Source organism: Lepidochelys kempii, chromosome 14 (genome assembly GCF_965140265.1).
Source record: "Lepidochelys kempii isolate rLepKem1 chromosome 14, rLepKem1.hap2, whole genome shotgun sequence".
Taxonomy (NCBI): Eukaryota; Metazoa; Chordata; order Testudines; family Cheloniidae; genus Lepidochelys; species Lepidochelys kempii.
Genome location: NC_133269.1, coordinates 15,877,146 through 15,896,211, shown reverse-complemented (window position 1 = coordinate 15,896,211; position 19,066 = coordinate 15,877,146). Strand labels below are relative to the sequence as shown.

At 49.2% G+C, this 19,066-nt stretch overlaps 1 protein-coding gene across 1 annotated transcript; it reads left to right on the top strand.

Moving 5' to 3' along the window:
* Nucleotides 1-5: 5 nt before the first annotated feature.
* Nucleotides 6-17,137, top strand: TRIM47 (tripartite motif containing 47). The gene is made up of 6 exons (XM_073310183.1): nt 6-1,014; nt 5,187-5,282; nt 6,392-6,622; nt 7,930-8,125; nt 9,110-9,184; nt 11,438-17,137. The coding sequence occupies exons 1-6, from the start codon at nt 121-123 to the stop codon at nt 12,061-12,063; spliced, it is 2,118 nt and encodes a 705-aa protein (XP_073166284.1). The 5' UTR covers nt 6-120; the 3' UTR covers nt 12,064-17,137.
* The last annotated feature ends 1,929 nt before the right edge of the window (nt 17,138-19,066 follow it).

Here is a 19,066-nt window from a genome sequence, read left to right as displayed (position 1 = left end):
CTCTTGAGAGATCCCTCCTGGAGGGGGTACCCCCATGTGACTGTCTCTGAGGGGATCTCCACTGCAGGGGGTACCCCCATACCACCGTTTTGGGGGATCCCTGCTCCAGGGGGTACCCCCATGTCTCCGTCTCGGGCGGATCCCCGCTGCAGGGACCTGCCCCCCACCTCCGTTTCTCTTGGGGATTCCGCGCCCCCCGCCCCCTGGAGCCGGCCCCAGGGCTGCCGCTCTGACACCAGTTCCTGTTGGGCGGAGCTGGCCGCCCTGCTCCCGGCTGGCGAGGCCCCCAGTTCCTCGCACTCGCAGGGAGCAGCCCGTCGGCGCGGCATGGAGGGCGGCTCGGCGGGCGGCGGCCTGCCCAGCCCGCAGGACTCCCCCTTCGGCTGCCCCATCTGCCTGGACGCCCTGAAGGACCCGGTCACCATCCCCTGCGGCCACAACTTCTGCCTGGGCTGCCTGGGGGCGCACAGGCACCGCCCGGGGCTCGGGGCGGGCGGCGGCCAGGGCGCCCCCCGCTGCCCGCTGTGCCAGGAGCCCTTCCCGGCCGACCTCCAGCTCCGCAAGAACCACACGCTGTGCGAGCTGCTCCAGCTCCGCCAGCCGCCGCCCGGCGCCCGCGGCCCCGGGGCCCCGCCGGCGCCCCCGGGGGAGGAGGCGGCCCCCGGCCCGCCGGAGCCCTGCGGCGCCCCCCAGCGGCAGGAGCCGGAGGAGGCGCGGGTGCTGTGCGACGTCTGCCCCGAGGGCGGGCGGGCCACGGCGGCCCAGTCCTGCCTGGTGTGCCTGGCCTCCTTCTGCCCGCCCCACTTGCAGCCCCACCTGCGGAGCCCGGCCTTCCAGGGCCACCGCCTGGTGCCCCCGCTGCGCCGCCTCGAGGACAGCCTGTGCAAGCTGCACCTCCGGCCGCTGGAGAGCTTCTGCCGCACGGACCAGGCCTGCATCTGCCAGCTGTGCCAGGGCCAGGAGCACCGGAGCCACGAGGTGGTGGCGGTGGAGGTGGAGCGGGAGCACAAGGAGGTAAGGTGGGGGCACAGAAGGGGCTGCGGGGGGACCTTGCTACCTCTCTGAACAGCCCTCGCCACGCTGGGCGCCCAGACCCTTGTGGGGTTTGCTCCCTAGGGCCAGGACAGCAGGGAGAGTTGCCTTGAGGGGCATCAGGGCTGGGATAGCATGGGGCTGTCCTGTGGGTCAGGACTGAGGGGCATTGACAGGGCTGGGTGGGGGGAGCCCAGCACTGGGATAGCAGGGGGCTATGGGTCAGGACTGAGGGGCATCGGTCAAGCCGGGGGGAAGCGCAGGGGTGGGATTGAAGGGGGCTGTGAGTCTAGATTGAGGGGCGTTGGCAGAGTGGTATCCCAGGACTGGAATATTAGCGATGCTGCAGGGCAGGATTAAAGGGCATCGGTAGGTCTGTATGCGGGGAGCCCAGGACTGAAATATCAGTTAAGTCATGGGTTGGGGAGGGGGTTGTCTGTTTTCCAAGCTGGGAACACAGTTTGGCCCCTTTCATGCATGTAGGACCAAATCTGTTAAAGCACAGTGCTATGACATAGTCAATTTCACAGTACAGTGCTTAACAGTCAAGGTAGGATTTTGCCAGTGGAGGGAGAGGGAAGGGGAAAAAGGTGTCAAAATCCCAGAACACTTTGTGCTTGTTAACTTGAAAACTGTGCTCTGTTCTCTGCAATTCCCTGGAGCTGCAGCCAGGCAGGGGGAAATCCGCATTGGAAAATCCACTGACAAGATGGTTTTAAGTAAAAATAATAGTTTAACTGGACTGCTACAAAGGGTTCCATCTGGGCTGCCAGATTACACACATGCAAGAGATCTGGTAATGTAACTGATTATGTGTGGGTTTGGGGAGGAGACAGAAACAAAAGTTTGGGCATATACAGGTTCCTTTGGGAGGTACTGGGCCAAATCCATCCCTGGCCTCACTCCATCGCCTTCACTTGAGTTAAACTGGGAGCAATTTGTCCACTTGCGTCTCTTTCCCACAGTATCTTAAATCAGGTCCTTTATTTCTTTTGGCTCCATTCCCAGACTCCAATCCTTGCTCCATTCATCTTTTGTGTTCTGTCGGCAGGCATTTTTCCATCACTCCCGTTCCCAGATGGGTTTGACTCATCGACCAAATTCTCACCCACAAGGTTTCCTTGAGCTGTCAGTTTCATTCTGGGTCATCTGCAGTAGTTGGGAGAAGTTCCCAAAGTGAGAGAGGAGGGGCAGCTTTGCCCGGTTTTGCCATGACCTGGTTAATGGCCACTGCCCTCTACTGGTTAGAATCAGAGTTGCTGAAGTGCCTGTGTTATGGCTCTTATACTGCTACCACTTCATGGGGATTCTCCTTCAGCTCAAGTGGCAGGGGACTGTGCTATTGGAGCAGATGGATCTGAGTCTGATTCCCGCTGGTGCTAGGAAGCTCTGAGTGGGCGTAGTTGTTAGAGGCAAACCTAGGCGATCACAGATCTGATATATTGTGGGGAGTACTGGGGTGGAATTAACACATGCTATTTCATCTGGTTCTTGAGGCCACCCTCCTGCTGCAGAGAAATCCTCTTGCCTTTTATTATTGAGTGCCATCGGTGTGATCTGCATGGTGGAGAACACAGAGGAAGGCAGGATCTCCAAGAAGCTGCCAGCCTTAGGCAAACAATACTCTGCCCACCGGATCTAGCATGTTTAAGGCAGATCATATTGGAGGCACAATCTACTGGACAGTGTTGGCTCTTTCATATTAATGTAACTACTCACAGTGGTTTGACGTGAGGGATGGGAAGGGGGGTAATGCTAAGGATCATGCTTCACCACCCCCCATGCATCAGGAAGATTAGTCCAAGATGCTACCTGGCAATGGAGGAGGGTGGAGTCAGCTTCTGGGGGCAGAGGTATCAGGCAGCTGCATTAGGATCTGAAGTTGCCATAAACAGCCTGGATCGTGTCAATGTCAATTTCATTGACCCTCCCGCTCCCTCCCGTGGGTTCTGCAGCTTCCCAGGTAAGATCTCTCCCTGCTCTGGTCTTCTTATGCTCTCAGCCACTGGCATGTGCTGTGCTGTTGGTGTGGTTTGGCGTGTGGCTGGCTTTTTCACTTCATCGAGTGACAGCATATCGTGCCTTGCTCTCAATGCGCCTCTCTCAGGCCGATGTTTATCCAAACCCCGAGAACGTTGCTCGTGTGCAGCTGTGGCTGCAGCCACATACTGTGCCCCTCACAACCTTCACGAAGGGGAGAGTCTTCTTCTCAAAACTCAAACCTCAGACACCCAGGAAATGTGGAGTCAAGGGCCCGCCCCTCATGCCCTTTACAGGTGCATTAGCCTGAGGACACAACGCACACTGCAGCCATTAGAACACCAGGCAATGCAGAGTTAAGGTGATGCTTCCAACACACCCAGCACAGCTGCACATGTTCTAATGTGTGTTGTGGTGAAGCTGACCCTCTTGTATGGGGCGCACAGGGGCCTTTACGCAGCATTTCCTGGTTATCCAACCTTTGACCTTCAGGAGCAGTCCTCTCCCCTTTGAAAGGATGCTGGGGAATGTCAAATCCCCGCTCTGGAAGGGGATGGGGTGCTCACTACACTGCTGTGAGGCTGCAGCTGTTGCTCCGTGTTTAACAAAGTTTTTTGCATTTGAATTTCCATTGTTGTTAAAGTGGGAGGTAGCAAAGGATGGGGGTGTGGTCTAAGGGAGATGGGGCTGATAGGACACTTAGAACAGAACGACTCCCCTGCCTGGGGAGTCCTAGCAGGTCTGTTGGGACCGTGCCACTGCCCTCTTGCTTTCTCCTACTCCTTCGACACCCACCTGCCCCTAACCCTCTTTCCCTCATATGCCACCATAGCCCTGCTCACCCTGGGGGGGCCATTAATAGGGGGCCCCATAAGAGTCCTAGATGTGCAGGACATGGGTCAGGTGCGGGGGAGGGAAGCAGGACGAGATTGCTGTTGAGGGAGTCATCTCTGCCCTTCCATCCACACCTCCCCCTCCAGAAATTCCCCCTCTTCAGCTCCAGTAAATATCCTCATGCCCCTGGCTGCCAGTCCCAGTCTGACTCACCAGTTCAAGTGGGGGATCTGTGCAGTTGGGCCTGGTTGGGATGGGGCAGAGATGGTTCCCTGTCTCCCTAACTACAGTACCCCTTACCTCCTGCATGCCCCTTTCGCTCTACCCATCCACAAAGCCTCCCTGACCCCCCCCCATCAGTGCCAATGAGCATGACACCCCATCCCTGCCTCTGCCAATAGGTGTGCCCCTCCCCTCCCTGCCCCCTGTTGCAGGAGCTATTAAGACAATGAGCACAGGAGTTGAGTGGAACACCCTGCATGGTGAGTTTCCCGCCCTGCAAGGTGCTGACGATGCACACGCTAGCTGTTCAGAGCATTGGTTAATAGGGGGCACGAAGGTGCGACTGGCGTAACGGGTGTCCATTGGGTCCGTGAAATGCCCCATCCAGTTGGGCGAGCCCCAGGAACTGCCATGCTTCGACTGGCTCGCTGTAGGGGTCGTTCCCACGCGTAGTGCTCAGCAGAGTGGCGCAGTGGAAGCTTGCAGTGTTGGAAGCCAATGGGGTTGACCTGCACAAGTTTGAATCCTGCTCGCAGCGAGCGGCTCATTTAAACAGGTTGGACAAACACCTGCCAGGACTGGTGTAGGTTTACTTGGTCCTACCTCAGCACATGGTGCTGACCTCACTGACCTCTCAAAGTCCCTTCCAGCCCCACAGTTCTGGGATTTTGTCCTTCTAGAAAAGAACCCCAAATTTCTCCTGGGCTGCTCGAGCCCCAAGGGAAGGCGGAGTCCATCGGTGTCTCCATCTCTGCTGCAATGTGAGGACGAAGGAAGGACTCAGCATTTGCAAACGGACCGCCTGCTTGATTTCTGGAATCCCCTGTTCGATTTGCCTGAACTTTGGTAGAAAAGCTCTGCCTTCGCCTCAGAGGCATCCTCCTGATTTTCAGCTCAGTTGGTTTTTATTGGCAGGCTTTAGAGGGGTGGCTGTGAAAAATAAGGGTTATCGGGGAAAAAGTGTTTGTAACCTTAGTGATGGAGCGAGTGCTGTGGCTCCCTGCAGGTGATGTGTATAAGCCGCACCCATTCGGAAGGCTCAGGTTCGGAATGCAGTCCCGGTATGGCAGCTAAATGCACCTTTCAGCAGGGCTGGTTTCATCCTTTTTGTTTTAAAGGCCCAGCGACCCAAGATCCTGAGCTGCGTGGAGAACCAGCTGGATGAGCTGGGAGTCACCGTCGCGCAGACCAGGAAGACCGTGGAGCTCATCAAAGTAAGATGATCTTGTTGTTATCTTGCCCAGGGCTTGAGCTGAGCTTGGAGCATTTTCTTCTCCCTTCCACCTCCCCTCTGAACTTCGTCCTCTAACAAATGCCCTGGAGAGCCCCCCTAGAACCGAGAGCGACTTCGGAGAGACTTCTAGAGGCGGCTCTTCCCAGTTCGGGAGCACTCAGGTGCTTTCGGAAAGCATGGTGGCCACCCAGCCTGCTGGCATCTGACTTCCCCGGGGCCATCTGACCTGATACACGGCCCCCAATCTGGAATGTTGTCAGGATAGGAAATACTGCCTCTGTGGAAACGGTTTCTGGGACTGAGGTTGCTCCCCTGGAGGAACTCAGTTGGGGAGGTATTTCCTTTAGCCCGATCAGTCGCCATGGCAGCCACATACCTAAGCTTTTAGCAGGCTGATTATACTCCAGGGTTGCTTGTCTGTCACCCATTCACCTCTACCGTTCACCTCGCTTTCTGCTCCCATTTGGGGAGGTATTGTGCCTGTTCGATGCCTTGATCACATACCAGACTGTGGATTTGGCATTAACTGCATCTCTGCATGGGACAGCAAAGCACAGCCTGAGGGAAAGTGCTGAACTGCCATTTCCTGTGGAGTGAGGTGGGGGAAGTGAAGGGAGAGGTGATCAAAGTGAAACAAGTTGGACAAGTGCAGCCATGCTCCATGGAAATGCAAAGGGACACAGTGGAGTCTGTTGGGGTCTATTCCTGCCTCTGTTACTGCCCCTCTGTCTGACCTTGGTTCACTTCACCTCTCTGTGCCCCCGTTTCTCCCTGTGTAAAATGGGGGCAGTAACACCTGCTGACCTCAGAGGGGTGGGGTGTGGCACAGGTCTTGTCTACACTGCTTGGAGTGCGTTTTGTGGCACCACGTCAGCTGCACTGTGCAAACCCTTAATGTAAGCACAGTGCCCTAGTGCAAGTGGTGGTTTGCTCCGGTGCAGCTACATTGGTGCCAAAAACCCCAGTACAGGCAAGATCTTAATGAACTGCCGCTGTTGGTAAAGAGCTTTGAGATCCTTCCGTGAACTGAGCTATAGAAAGGGGAAAGCTGATTACTAATAATGCAGATGCCCATCTTTGTGTGCATAGAGCGCCGCCCTGAAGGAGAAGGAAAATGTTAGCAGGCTCTTCAATGAAGCATCCAGAGCTCTGGTGACCTTCCAGAAAGAGGTGACTGGCTTCATTGAGGATGGCGAGCGATCCATGCTGATTGAGGCTGAAGGGGATCTCCGGCAGAAGGAGGAGAGGCGTGCCAAGCTGGCTCAGTGCCGGCAGAACCTGGAGCGGGTTCCGAGCACGGATACCATTTACTTCCTACAGGTGCGCAGGGACTGGCCAGGAGCAGAGCAAGTGCTGGGGCAGGGTTAAAAGTCACAAATGACCTGAGGTACTGATCTCCGCTAGCCCTTCTTGGGGAGCTGGAATGTGACACTTCCAAGCCCCTCTCCCTCCAAACTGCAGTGCAGCTCTTGGCTAATCCATTGTTCAATCAGGATCTGACCCAAAGCCCACTGCAGACAACAGGCATTTTTCCATTGCCTTCAGGGGCTTTTGGGTCAGGCTGCTAGGGAGCAACTTGCCCACACTCATGGTTGCAAATGGAAGATAGACAAACACAGGGAGCAGAGGTTCACTGTCAGCAACGGGCGCTGGGAGTGAGTGGGAGCGGCGGGGTGCTGGGAGTGCATGCTGACCTGCACCAAGTACATAGCTAGATACTTCCCAAATTATTGTTAACACTAAACCTTTGTTATAACGGAGGGCATGACTCTGTGAAGAACAAGGGCCCAGGAGCTGGCAAAGGTTAAACTATGCCAGCGATCCCTGCTGGTATATGACAGCGCATGTGTAACCCACACACCTCCTGGGTGTGGTGCTCTGTCCCATGTAGTGGCATCGAGACCACTTAGAGAATAATGAGTCTGCTCTACAGCCAGGTGGCTTTTAGCACATGCTGTAGAGGCTCATGCACTAAGCTCCAGAGGTCCCGGGTTTGATCCTGCCTGCTGACAATCAGGGTCTGTTGGTGTTACACATGCATAATAGAGGGTTCAGATCTGCAATGCAGCAGTGTGGGGACAAAGCCTGTAGACTTGGGCCTCCTAAGGCCATGCTAATCGGGTAGCAGGTGAACGGAAATAGGAGGTGAAGAGGGTGAATTGTTGGAAAAGGCCCAGTTCAAATGACGCCCTAGGCTCAGGCCCATAATTAAAGGTCACTACAGTGAGTTTGATATTGGGTTTTTGGGTTGCATGTGAACTAACTCGCCTCCTTTCATTCACTGGAAAATTAAAGGGGGGGAATAATGGGCAATTTATTGTGGGCATGCACAAAGCAGCCCCTGGCATGGAGGCAATCTCTGCAGCGCGAGCAATCCTCAGCTGTGGAGCTGGGGCAATGGTCCTTGATGGGAGGAGATACTGTTGTACGTGATATTCTTGAGTCAGATTTGAAACTGACTAAGGGACACATGGCCAGAGAAGTCGTTCCCTCCCTGTTGCATGTCTGTCTTCATGCTGGGTCCTGGGAACAATCACTGCACGAGTGTTTCGGGAAGGGGTGTGGTGGTGGAACAAGACGCATCCCAAGATTCTTTAAGTCTTTTGATCCCTGTGTCCTTGGCTCAGGAGTTCCAGGCGTTAAAAATGGCAGCTGAGGAAAAGAGTTCCCTGTGTCCAAGCTTCCAGAAGGAACTGAGCTTCACCAAGTCTAGCCAGGCTGTGTGTGCCATGAAGGAGCTGCTGGTGACTGCATGCAAGAACCAGTGGGACCAATTGCTGGGGAAGGGGTATGAAGAGTCTTGTTTCCATGGGATGCAAGAAGGTGTGTATTTAGCCACCATGCACTAGCTCCTTGTTGTGTGGGCCAAGGTTTATATTGCTCCCCAGCGTGCACATGGAGCACTGAGGCTCTTTGGAGTCCCCGTTTAACTTTTATAACTAGCAAATGAATGTGAGAAGCCAGCATCCTCAGGGCAGAACCGTGAAGAGCTCCCTACCCGTCCCCACAGCCTTGGAAACTGTACAGCATGGTTACGCTGCAACTGCATAATCAGCCTCTCAGTCAGCCTCTGCCATCTGGGCTCACACCTCGCTCTGGCGGTTTTATGAAGTTTCCACAACGACTAGAAAGTCAGAAGACAACAAACAGGCTTGGAGCTAGGTGTGGCTGGGTGGTTTGGGGAACTTCCCCCAAGAGGCTTCCTATGAAAGGGAGACTTGTCTCCTCTGAACACAGACCGACCACTTCATTCCCGGACTCTCCGTCCTGCCGGGGTGAGGGGGGGAAGCCGAAGCTGCTGGTTGAGTTTCAGACAGACTCAGGCAGCTCCATTTTAGCTTTTAATGACTGGTTCAGCTCTCCGTTGTTTGTAATTCTCCTGGAGACCCATCAAAATCATTCCCTTCCCAGCCCCACCCGTCTCCTCCTGCGGAACACATGTGGCCATTGCCTGCCATTAAGCCCAGTCCAACAGGGATCTGCCTTGTGTTGTGTATACTGTGTTCTGGCCTCAGCCTAGGAAGACAGGGCTGGGTTGTTAGTGCCCCCTATTGGCTGGCTGGCAGTGCAGCAGCAGGACCATCTGTCATAGGACCCTGCATGAATGTTACAGAGTCCCAGGGATGTTCCTTTTTTGGTCTTTGTTTTATATTTTTAAATGCAGGAGTAGCACGATGCACCCTGAGCTGTGAGGCCCGGGGCTTTGCACCTCCCTCTGAGATTCACGCAGCATCCGTTCACGGGGGCTTTGTTGCCTTTGCTGTTTAAGTAGCTCGATGGTGACGCCTTTTATTCCTCTCCTGGCAGCAGTCGCTGAGCTCCAACCTTCGGACAAATCAAACAGTCCAGCCTGCTTGGAGACAAGAGACTATTTCCTGAAATGTAAGACCCTGACTTTTGCTTTGGCTTCTGTTGCTAAGGTCAGTTACTGGATTTCCCCTTTCTGCTCAAAGCACTGATGACATGTAAACTTTCTGTACTGGCAGCTGCGTTTGTATGTCTGCTCCCTGGCAGGGTCTGGTCCATGTTGTTGGGATAAATACCATACAGCTAAAAAAGGGAGTCCATTTGCCTTCTAGCTAAAGTCTTAAAAACTCAGCCTATATGTAGCTCTGCCAAACCAGTTCGGGGAGACCTAGCCAAGACGCGGTTGCACTTAAAGCGCTTTCCACTTAATTCAGGTACAGATGAATTTGATCTTCTGTTTAATTAGCTCGGAACCTCTGGAGTCAAATAATTTGTAATCAGAAGAACACTAATTCCGTGCTATGTTTTGAATCAGTTTGATGGCTTCAGGCAGGTGGATAATTCGGTTGCTGAATAGATGAAGTTGTTAAAGCTGGACAAAATTCTGAATCAAAAGAGCCCAAGGAAGAGCCAGGCTAACCGAAGAGGGCTACAGTGAAAAGTTGCCTGATTCAGACACCGTGACTGACACTCAAAGCACTGTGCGGGGCTTGGCAAGCTGCCACACAAAGACCAGCTGTAGAACCAAAAGGGCTAGAAAGAGACTCGATCTGACAGACTGTGCTCCAGCAGCGCATGGTGGAGCACTAGCTCGCAGAGGGGGGAGAGGGATTGAGCTTGCATCCCTCCCAGTGAGCCATCTCTCGCCTTTACACTACTGTGGATCTCTGCTCTCTTCCCCCGGCTTTGTTTTCTGCTCCTCGTCTGTTCACGCAGACAGGGTTTTACTCACAAATCCAAGGGCGATTTTCTAGTGCTTGTCAACAGTCTTCTTGGAGGAGCTGCTGCACCACTCTGCTGGTCACTCTCTGCAGGGAAGACGGGCCTGTGCAGATATGGATCCAATCCACGAACGCCTCATCCGGCGGGAAATTCAAGGACCTCCCTGTTCCCCATGACTCCTCTGCATCTCACTAGCAAGCTGGATCCCCTGGGCTTCGTGGATCGACACTCTGCCTTATTCCTGGGCGTGGGAGGGTGGCCTGTACTCTATCCCAACTGAACTCCTGTTTTGTAAACACCCAACAAGGCCCCAGGCCATAACCCTCCTTCTGACCAGACAGAAATCCCTTGGGATTAAATATTATCCTTCTGGGGCCAATTACTGCTGCTCCAGTATTCAGTGGTAGGAGGCCTATTGCTTCCATGTCCCCCCAGCCCCTTGCTGCCCTAGAGAACAAGACCAGCCATAAAAAATCTGTTGGTTCTTTCAAAGTCAGTATCCATGGTGGGTACCTGCTCAGCTTCTCAGTGCAAGGGCATGTGGTCAATTTATTGGGGGTAGGGTTGAGTCTGTGCAGTTCTCTACAGCATTAAGAAGCTCTTAATGGATAAATCTGCTGCATGGTAAATTCAGAATACGCCTCTTAACCTCTCTGCTAGACAGAGAGAGCTGGTCTTTCATGTTGTTTCTGGCCCTGCTAATAATCTGCTGCCTTAGTCTGTGACTAATCACCCTAACATGCCCCATCCGATCAGACACTGTATGTTAGCTGCAATCAGCAGGAATGCTTTTACTTTCTATAGGCAGGGTTGAATTCCTAGAGGGGTGGGGGTGGGGGTGGCGGGAAGTTCTCGGGGCAGGGCTCTCTGCTCTGGAATTCTCCTAATGATCATCCAGCAGCCAGTAGGACACCGTACTAAGGGCATGTCTACGCTGCAAGGGAAGGTGTGATTGTAGAATGCATATGCATACCCGCACTAGCTTTACTCCAGCTAGTACAGGTAACAACAGAAGTGGAGATGCAGTGGCATGGGCTAGCAACCAGGCTGCCCAGCAGGCTCCTGCTCTATAGCTAGCCTGTGTTGAAGCCCATGCCATCACATCTACGCTACTATGGTTATCCGTGCTGGCTAGAGTAAAGCTAATGTGGGTATCCCCCTCCCGCATTGCTACAGTCACACCTCTGCTTGCAGTGTAGACATACCCCAAGACGCACCTCTTTAGCTTTGCTGATTTGGGTCAATAGCTGGGTGGGTGTTTATTGTCATTTGGGCCAGGGGGTGGGAAATACCTCTGCCCGGGTATTGGAGAGCGATAATACGGAAACAGACCTGGTAACGCTAGCCACTGAAACTCACTACTTGGGGCTAAAGGGGGATGGGATGCTCTGTGCTAAATTCTATTCTGATTCTCTCTCTTGTGTTTGCTTGTCCCCTCCTTCACAGTTGCCTTCATCATCGATTTGGACAGCGACACCGCGGACAAGTTCCTCCAGCTGTTTGGAACCAAAGGGGCCAAACGTGTATTGAACCCCATCGGCTACCCCGAGAGCCCAACCAGATTCATCAACTGTGAGCAGGTGCTGGGCGAGAACCTGATGAACCGAGGCAACTACTACTGGGAGGTGGAAATCATCGACGGCTGGGTGAGCATCGGCGTCGTTGCCGAGGACTTCAACCCGCGGGAGTCCTACGACAGAGGCCGCCTGGGGAGGAACGAGAAATCCTGCTGCCTGCAGTGGAATGGACAGAACTACGTGGCCTGGTTTGGTGGCTTCGAATCTGTTATCCAACAGCCCTTCTTTCACACGATCGGGGTGTACCTGGAGTATTCGGAAAAGGCACTGACCTTCTATGGGGTCAGGGACTCCAAGATGACGTGTCTCCAACAGCTCAAGGTTGCCCGCTTCAAAAAAGGCCACTTTGACCCCTTCCAGAATAAGATCAACCACCAGTTCCCATTGCTGTTTGCATATAACCTCAAACCAGCCTTTTTCCTTGAAAGCGTAGATGCCCATATGCAGATTGGGCCGTTGAAGAAAGATTGTGTTTCAGTGTTAAAGCGGAGGTAACTTGCAGAGAAGACTCAGGAGTCTCTCTTGTAATTGTTTACCAGCACCATGGCTTATATAGTCTTCTCTCTGGAATAGCTAATAACCCACTCTAGCCCTGTGCTGTTTGTAACCCAGGGGTTAACAAACAGAAGTCGCCCCTTAGTGAATAGAGACCTGGACTGGGACTCAGGAGACCTGGGTTCTGTTTCTGGCTCTGCCATTGCATGACTGTGGGTAAGTCATGTCACCATTCTGTGCCTCAGTTTTTCCCTCTGTAAAATGGGAGTAATTATATTAACCTGCTTTGTAAAGTGCTTTGAGATCTACTGAGGAAAAGCAATAGATAAGAGCTAGCTATTATTATTATCTTTAAAAAACGGGCATTTTATGATGGCCTATCCCTGCCAGCCCTCCATTCCTAACCAAGAGGATATAATCTTAGTGACCACTCTGATCGTGTGATTCCACAGTTATTCTGCTCTGTGCCTTAGTCCACACTGCAAATGCGGGATGGTCGTTTAATATGTGTTAGCCCCCCTACGCCTTCAAAATCTGCTTTCTTGGCGAACGCCTCCTAGACAATGCTTTAAAAACAGCAGGTACAGCATGGGCTGCACAAATACAATGCTCTACACGGAACAGTGCATGCTTCCCCAGCACTGCACCACCAGCGTGCCTCAACCTTATTCTGGAGGGACCATATTTAAGAGTGAGAGTGCCCCCTCCTGCCCCCCCAAGCCATAAATGTGCTGCTCATAAAGACACCTCATGTCCCAAAGCAGGGAGGTGATAGACCAGCACCGATTAGATCACACCTAGAATGCTCAACTGAGTCCAACACGCCTCCACACCAGAAAGAGGGAGACCGGAATTCAGGGAAAACCAGCAAGAATAACTCAGGGTGTGGGAGGGCTGGGCTGGTTGAGGAAAGATGAAAAGAAGTCCTGGATTGGCTGCAGGATGATGATGGGGCATGACTCCGATGCACAAGGATGTAACCTCCGTTTAGTAAGAATTGTTAGGGGTGGTAAGGAGGGCTATAACTAGGAGGAAAGGGATGAAATTAAGGATAATGAAAGCTGAATATCAGGGAAACTTCGTAATAGCGAGATCTTTTCTTTTGTGGAATAGTCTCCCAAGGGAAATGGTGGAAGGCCCCATCAGCTGAATTATTTAAAAGCGGTTTGGATAAAAGACTGAAAACTGTACTGTGTAGAACAATCTCGCATTAGTCAGGAGATGGAGGAGGTGAACGAATGTTGTAGAACTTATCCCTCTCTAGCTTCTGAGAGAGGTTCATTCAAGTCTTGGCTTCTTCAGTGGGACTGCCAACTCGTCTAGCCCCCATTGCGATGTCACCCGTCCACTAAAACTGGTCTGGGACCACCAAGCTCATTTTTACATAGTCCACCAAATAACCATCCAGATGGTAACAATTTTCAATATGGGATGGATTTGAACTGGTGACACAGAGATGAAATATCCCAAATCCCATTGCCAATCCCCTGAACAAAGTGATGTTATATGTAAAGGGAAACGAATGACATCTGTGATGTTCATGCAAACCATCTATATATGCATCATGAACATCATCTTCTGCAGATGCTTTGAATGTTGGTCTGTTGCATTTGGGAAAGAAAAATATTCCTATGGGCATTATGAGGCCAGTCCTGAACACCTTTCTTAGGCTAAAGTCCAATTGACTTACACTGGAGCAGCTCTGGGCCCTCCATCTGCTTCCCAGTACTATAAAATATCCCAGCCAGTGGGATGAAATAGCTGCTAGTGAGAGACTCCAGCTATTTACTGGCTGGAGATCCTGAAATAGCAGTAGTGGTATTTATGAAAATTCACTTTTAACAGATAGCTTCTTATCCAGGAACTATTATTTAGTTAATTAAGGCATCGCTGCAGGATTCCTTTTCTGTTATAATCACATCCCTACTTTCTTGGGAACTTTAGTAGCATTAAAATCCCAAACTCCTAAAAGACTCCAGTTAGTGCAGTTCCTTTTTAGTTATTAATATACCCCAGTGTAGTTTATAAAGGGTTTTAAATGATTAATAGATGTGATAAGTTGTTACAGATATAAATAGCATGTGTTATAGAAGATGGTTATCAGCACCTTAGTAGAAGCTGTTCTAGGTGGTTGTAAGTCCTGGTTAAAAACAACCTACTGACCTGTTGGATTGTGACAATCTGTAACCTTTCATTAACTATATATTAAAACATCTGTTAATTATGTATTAACCATTTATAAATGTATCCTTAATATAAAGGATGGTGAAGAATCCCTTCTGAAAAAGGTAGAAAGGAAAAGAGAACTTTCAAGAGCACATTTCTCAAGCCACCTTCTCAAATATACCCTGGAAATATATAATAGCTGGAATGAATTACTGTCACATCTATGCACTGCAGTAACTTCATCTCCTACATGTCTCAGTGTTATATGCATTGCTATGAGTTCATTTTCTCTGATATTAGTTTATCACCTACCTCCTAGAGCTTGCATTATAAAAAAAAAAAAAAAGAAATCTAGTGTACTGTATATATGTAGAGAGAAAGTAATTGGGTCAAATTCACCACAGATGTCACCCGCTTCCAGTAGGGATGAATTTGGCCCATCAACTGCTAAGATGGAGTTAAGGCTGTAAATACATAGAAATATATTCAAGGAAAAAACCTTAATAAAATGCTGTAATTAAAAAAGAAGTCCAAAGGCCAGGAAATTCACAGTTGAAATTACAGGTACATCTCCCAACATGGAGGCCTGGTGAAATGCACCCACTCGCCTTCTGAAAATAGTCAAAGGCTCCAGTCCTCTGAAGGCCAACAGCTTCAGAAGACCTGGGTTCTGTTCCCAGAACTGCCAGAAGCCTGCTGGATGACATTGGGCAAGTTACTTCCCAGGTCTGTGCTGCAGCTTCCCCATCTGTAAAATGGGCATAATGATCCTTACCTCCTTTGTAAAATACTTTTGAGATCTACTGATGAAAAGTGCTAGATATAAATATATATTGATATATATATATATATATAAAAGAGCTAGGAATTATTATTATATGGTGATTTTTGAAATATTATGAGCTATTGAAAAAAAAATTAGCAAATTCTTCAAGAAGTGCAAACACCTTGGATGAAATCTTGACCCTGTTTAAGTCTATAGGAATTTTGCTATTGATTTCAATGGGGACAAGAGTTCACTTCTTATGTTTTTAACTCTTATTTCTGAAACACTGTGTCTTTTTTGTGTCTGACTTTGCACAAAATCTCTAATGTAGCATGAGACGATATTTGTGCCATTTCATGTGGATTGCTTTAGTTTTGGCGAAGCTGGAGGGTTGGCTATATAAGCAAAAAGCTAGATTCAACCTTCACAACAGAGAAGCTATCCATAATGCAATGAGAGGGGAAAATAAGATATTAATCTCTGTACTTCTGCTTAATATGTGCAGTAAGGGCTCTAGGACACTTGCTTAAGTCTTTATCGGCTAATATAGCTCTCTCTCATGGGCCAAATTCTGACCATGCTACTCAAGCAAAGCTCCCATTAGCTTCAACAGGAGTTTTGCCTGACTGTGGGCTGCAGGAGTGGGCCCCTGGTTCCATCTGTGTATCAAAGAAGATGACTTAATTCCTTATTAGAATGAATGTGTCTTTGGCAGAGGGTCTGTTATGCAAAGGTGAGCATTCCCCATTTTCCCAGTTGCCCGTAGCAAAGGTGTATGTCACACGCCCTGTCTGTGGTACTCATTCAGGAGATTAATCAATTAGGGTGATCCTAAACTTTTGTCTTTCCCTGTGTATCTGCATAACTTTTTTCCCCTCCTGGGCTTCAGCGGTGAAGGCAGTGGCAGTACTCAGGAGGCAATGATGTCTAGCAGTTAGAGCAGGGCATTAGGAGTTGGGAGAATTGGATTCTGTTCCTCGTTCTTCCACTGACTTGCTATGTGACCCTGGGTGAATCACTTAACTATTCTGTGCCTCTTTTTCCCATTCTGTAAAATGGGGATACTAATACCTGGCTTTAGAAAGGGCTTTGAGAACCACAGTTGAAAGGTGCTATATAAAAGGGAAGCCTTATTATATTACCCTCCCCGTGGATGGAAGAAAATGCTGATGTAAGACTTCAGAACCACTCCATAAGCAGCCACTAGGGTAGTGCAGAATGCAATGCATGGCAGGAAGCTATTGACATGGGCCCTTCTCAGCCCTGTGATAAGCAGTTGCAACTTCCATTGTGGCTGGTATACCTGCTTACCTCCATGCCTGAACTTGGCCTATTCTTGGCAGGCCAAGAATTCTATGGCAGGTTGGAGAGGATGAGTTCCAAGGTCAACCATGAAACCAGTGCCCTGCCCAACAGTGAATAACGCTATCCACTAGGCCCCACAAATAATTGGTATGTCCATGAAATGAAACAGTAGGATTTTTAAAGAGAACCTGCTATAAATGCTCTTCCACATTTGCCTGCAATAACTTGTGAAAGTAGCTTTAATAAAAGACAGCCGTTGAGCTGATTCATTTTATCACAGCTATACAATTTGCTGCATTTTAAGATGAATATCCCCTGCCTATTCTTTCAGTCCATTAGGAAGAAAGATAAACCCTCATGTTTCAGGGCACAAACCAAACTCTAACTATCAGGGATAGGAAGAAAGTTCACCCTGTCGGCAGTTTATTCAATAACTTCCCTCTTCAAGATTCCTCTGGTGCATCTGATAGTATTTGGAGACAGGGTACTGGATTAGATGGACCACTGGCCTGATCCAGGATTAAAATCCCTATGTTCCTAACATGCATGGGGTGTAAACTGGAATGATCAGGAAATTCACACTGAACCAGGCCTGGATCTATCCTCTGCTTTTCCAAAAGCAACAGGATAAATCCAATAAGCGGCTGTTAAACAGCATTGTGCAATTCTGAGTGTCTGTTTTTTCTTGAGCAATTTTCACCTCACATAGCGATCTTTTTATTTAGGATTTTTTTAGGTATACAATTACTGTATTAAAGTGTGTGAGGAAATTGTAACAATAATATAATGCTATTAAAAAAATGTTAACTACCATTAAACAGTGTACAAACATCATAATGTACTGGATTGTCTTTCCTTACAAAACAAAACGACTGAATTATTTGGCCATCTTGTCATTGATTGTTCTGAGTTTTTTTAATGCTGGATAAGACAATGGAGATTTGTTTCCAAGTGATGAATGGTTATCAGTAATCATCTTGCAGCAATAGGGACTGACCTCCATTTTATCCATAGTGCAAACAGGAGCTTTCTCAGCCTGCTCCACCAGTAATCTGAATTCTGACCCAGGCACCAATTAGGAATCAGAAATAGCTCTGTCTCCATTTTATCTCAGCCCTGCGCTGCTCTCTGGTAGATTCTGCCAACTACACCAAATATCACTGGTGGATTTGCAATGTGATGTACAAACAGTTCTCACTTATGGGATCATAAACTGGATATGAGCCCAGAAAAAATGAGTGTTTTTGCCATTACTGAGCCAGCTAGAAAATTTCCTTAGAAAAAAACATGGCGTGAACCACAACAAAATACATTGGTTCAAAAATAACTTGTAACTCAGATCGTGCCAAAGCGCTTTACAAACCTAAACGCTCACCCGCAAAGTGCAGCTGCTCAGCAGGGCACAAGCAACACCACAAATCATTTTAAGCAAGGAGGAGTGCTGTGTCCAAGTGAACCATTTCTTGCCAGTTCAAGAGAGCTCCAAATCTGGTCAGAAGCAAATGTTAGCAGAAGATATTTATGTTTCCAAACACTCTTAAGAACTGTCCCCAGAAAGATGAGAATAAATCTTTGGATTATCCCTACTACTATAATATAGAAAAATATAGACCCAATGGGGTTTAATAGAAAAGAGAAAATCTGAACTGCCTTTTTAGCTCAGTTCTCTGTTGAGGCTAGTGATGGTTTAAAAGCTAACAATTTGCCTCTTGTTCCCAAATTAATCCTGTGGAGAATTTGCAGTGTATAATACACCCAGTTCTAACCAGTCCTCTGCTCTTTAGTTCCACAAAACAGTCTCTCAAGCACACTGAGGCTGAGCATCTGAAAGAGGAATTTGGAAACTAATTTCTTGTTTATTTAAAAAATACGCTATGCTCAAGCAATTCTATGTGTCCCTCCACTGCTCTGAGGGGAGGAACCTACTTGTTGCTGGGGAGAGTAGCAGACAAAAGAGCAAGACCCACAAAAAAAAAGAGATCTAATCCAACCCTCCCAAGCAACTAACTTCTTCTTTATATTGAATACTATTTCTGAGTTGTTCAGTGGCTGTTTTCTTTCCTCCCAGTTCCTTCTGCGTTGGTGCCACTTGTTTTTAATAAAAGTAGTAACAATTTATTTAAGTCTAGGATCTATGGGACTTTTCAGGCTGCAATGTTCCCAATGTGATGCAAATTTGACAATCTCAGCGTTGTGTTGGTGCAGCCTTGTGGAGTCCTGTACATCCAGGGTCAGGCATTGGTTTAATTAGATGTACTTGAATATTTGGATGCTACTGTCAAAATTGTATTGTTAAATTTAGTCACCTAAATTTGGGTTATTGCTGATTATGTACTATATGTATCTTATGACTTTTAAAACAAACTGTGTATTTGTGGATAATCTAAGCACTATACCCAGATGTACAGACACTCTTTTCTTAATCTGTATATTATATATATTTTTTAACATTAGCTTTAATAATATTTTAAGGGACAAGCATAGTGTCATGATGGAGATGTTTGTGGCCATGGTGTTGTTTGCACCAGCCTGCAGGGAGATGTCAGCACATCACAAGACGCTGACTCCTCCACGTGGGGTCCTTCTGTTCAATGAGATGGGGCGACGCGTTGACTTTTTGTGGGTCCATGACCCGAGATATTCTTGGGGCCAATGAGCAGTGGGGGTGGGACACGGGGCCATGGGCCTGCCAGAGGAGGGAGGTCCCAGCCCATTTGGATGGACAGGACTCCTACAAACTACAGGGCACTCCGCAAGGGCCGTACC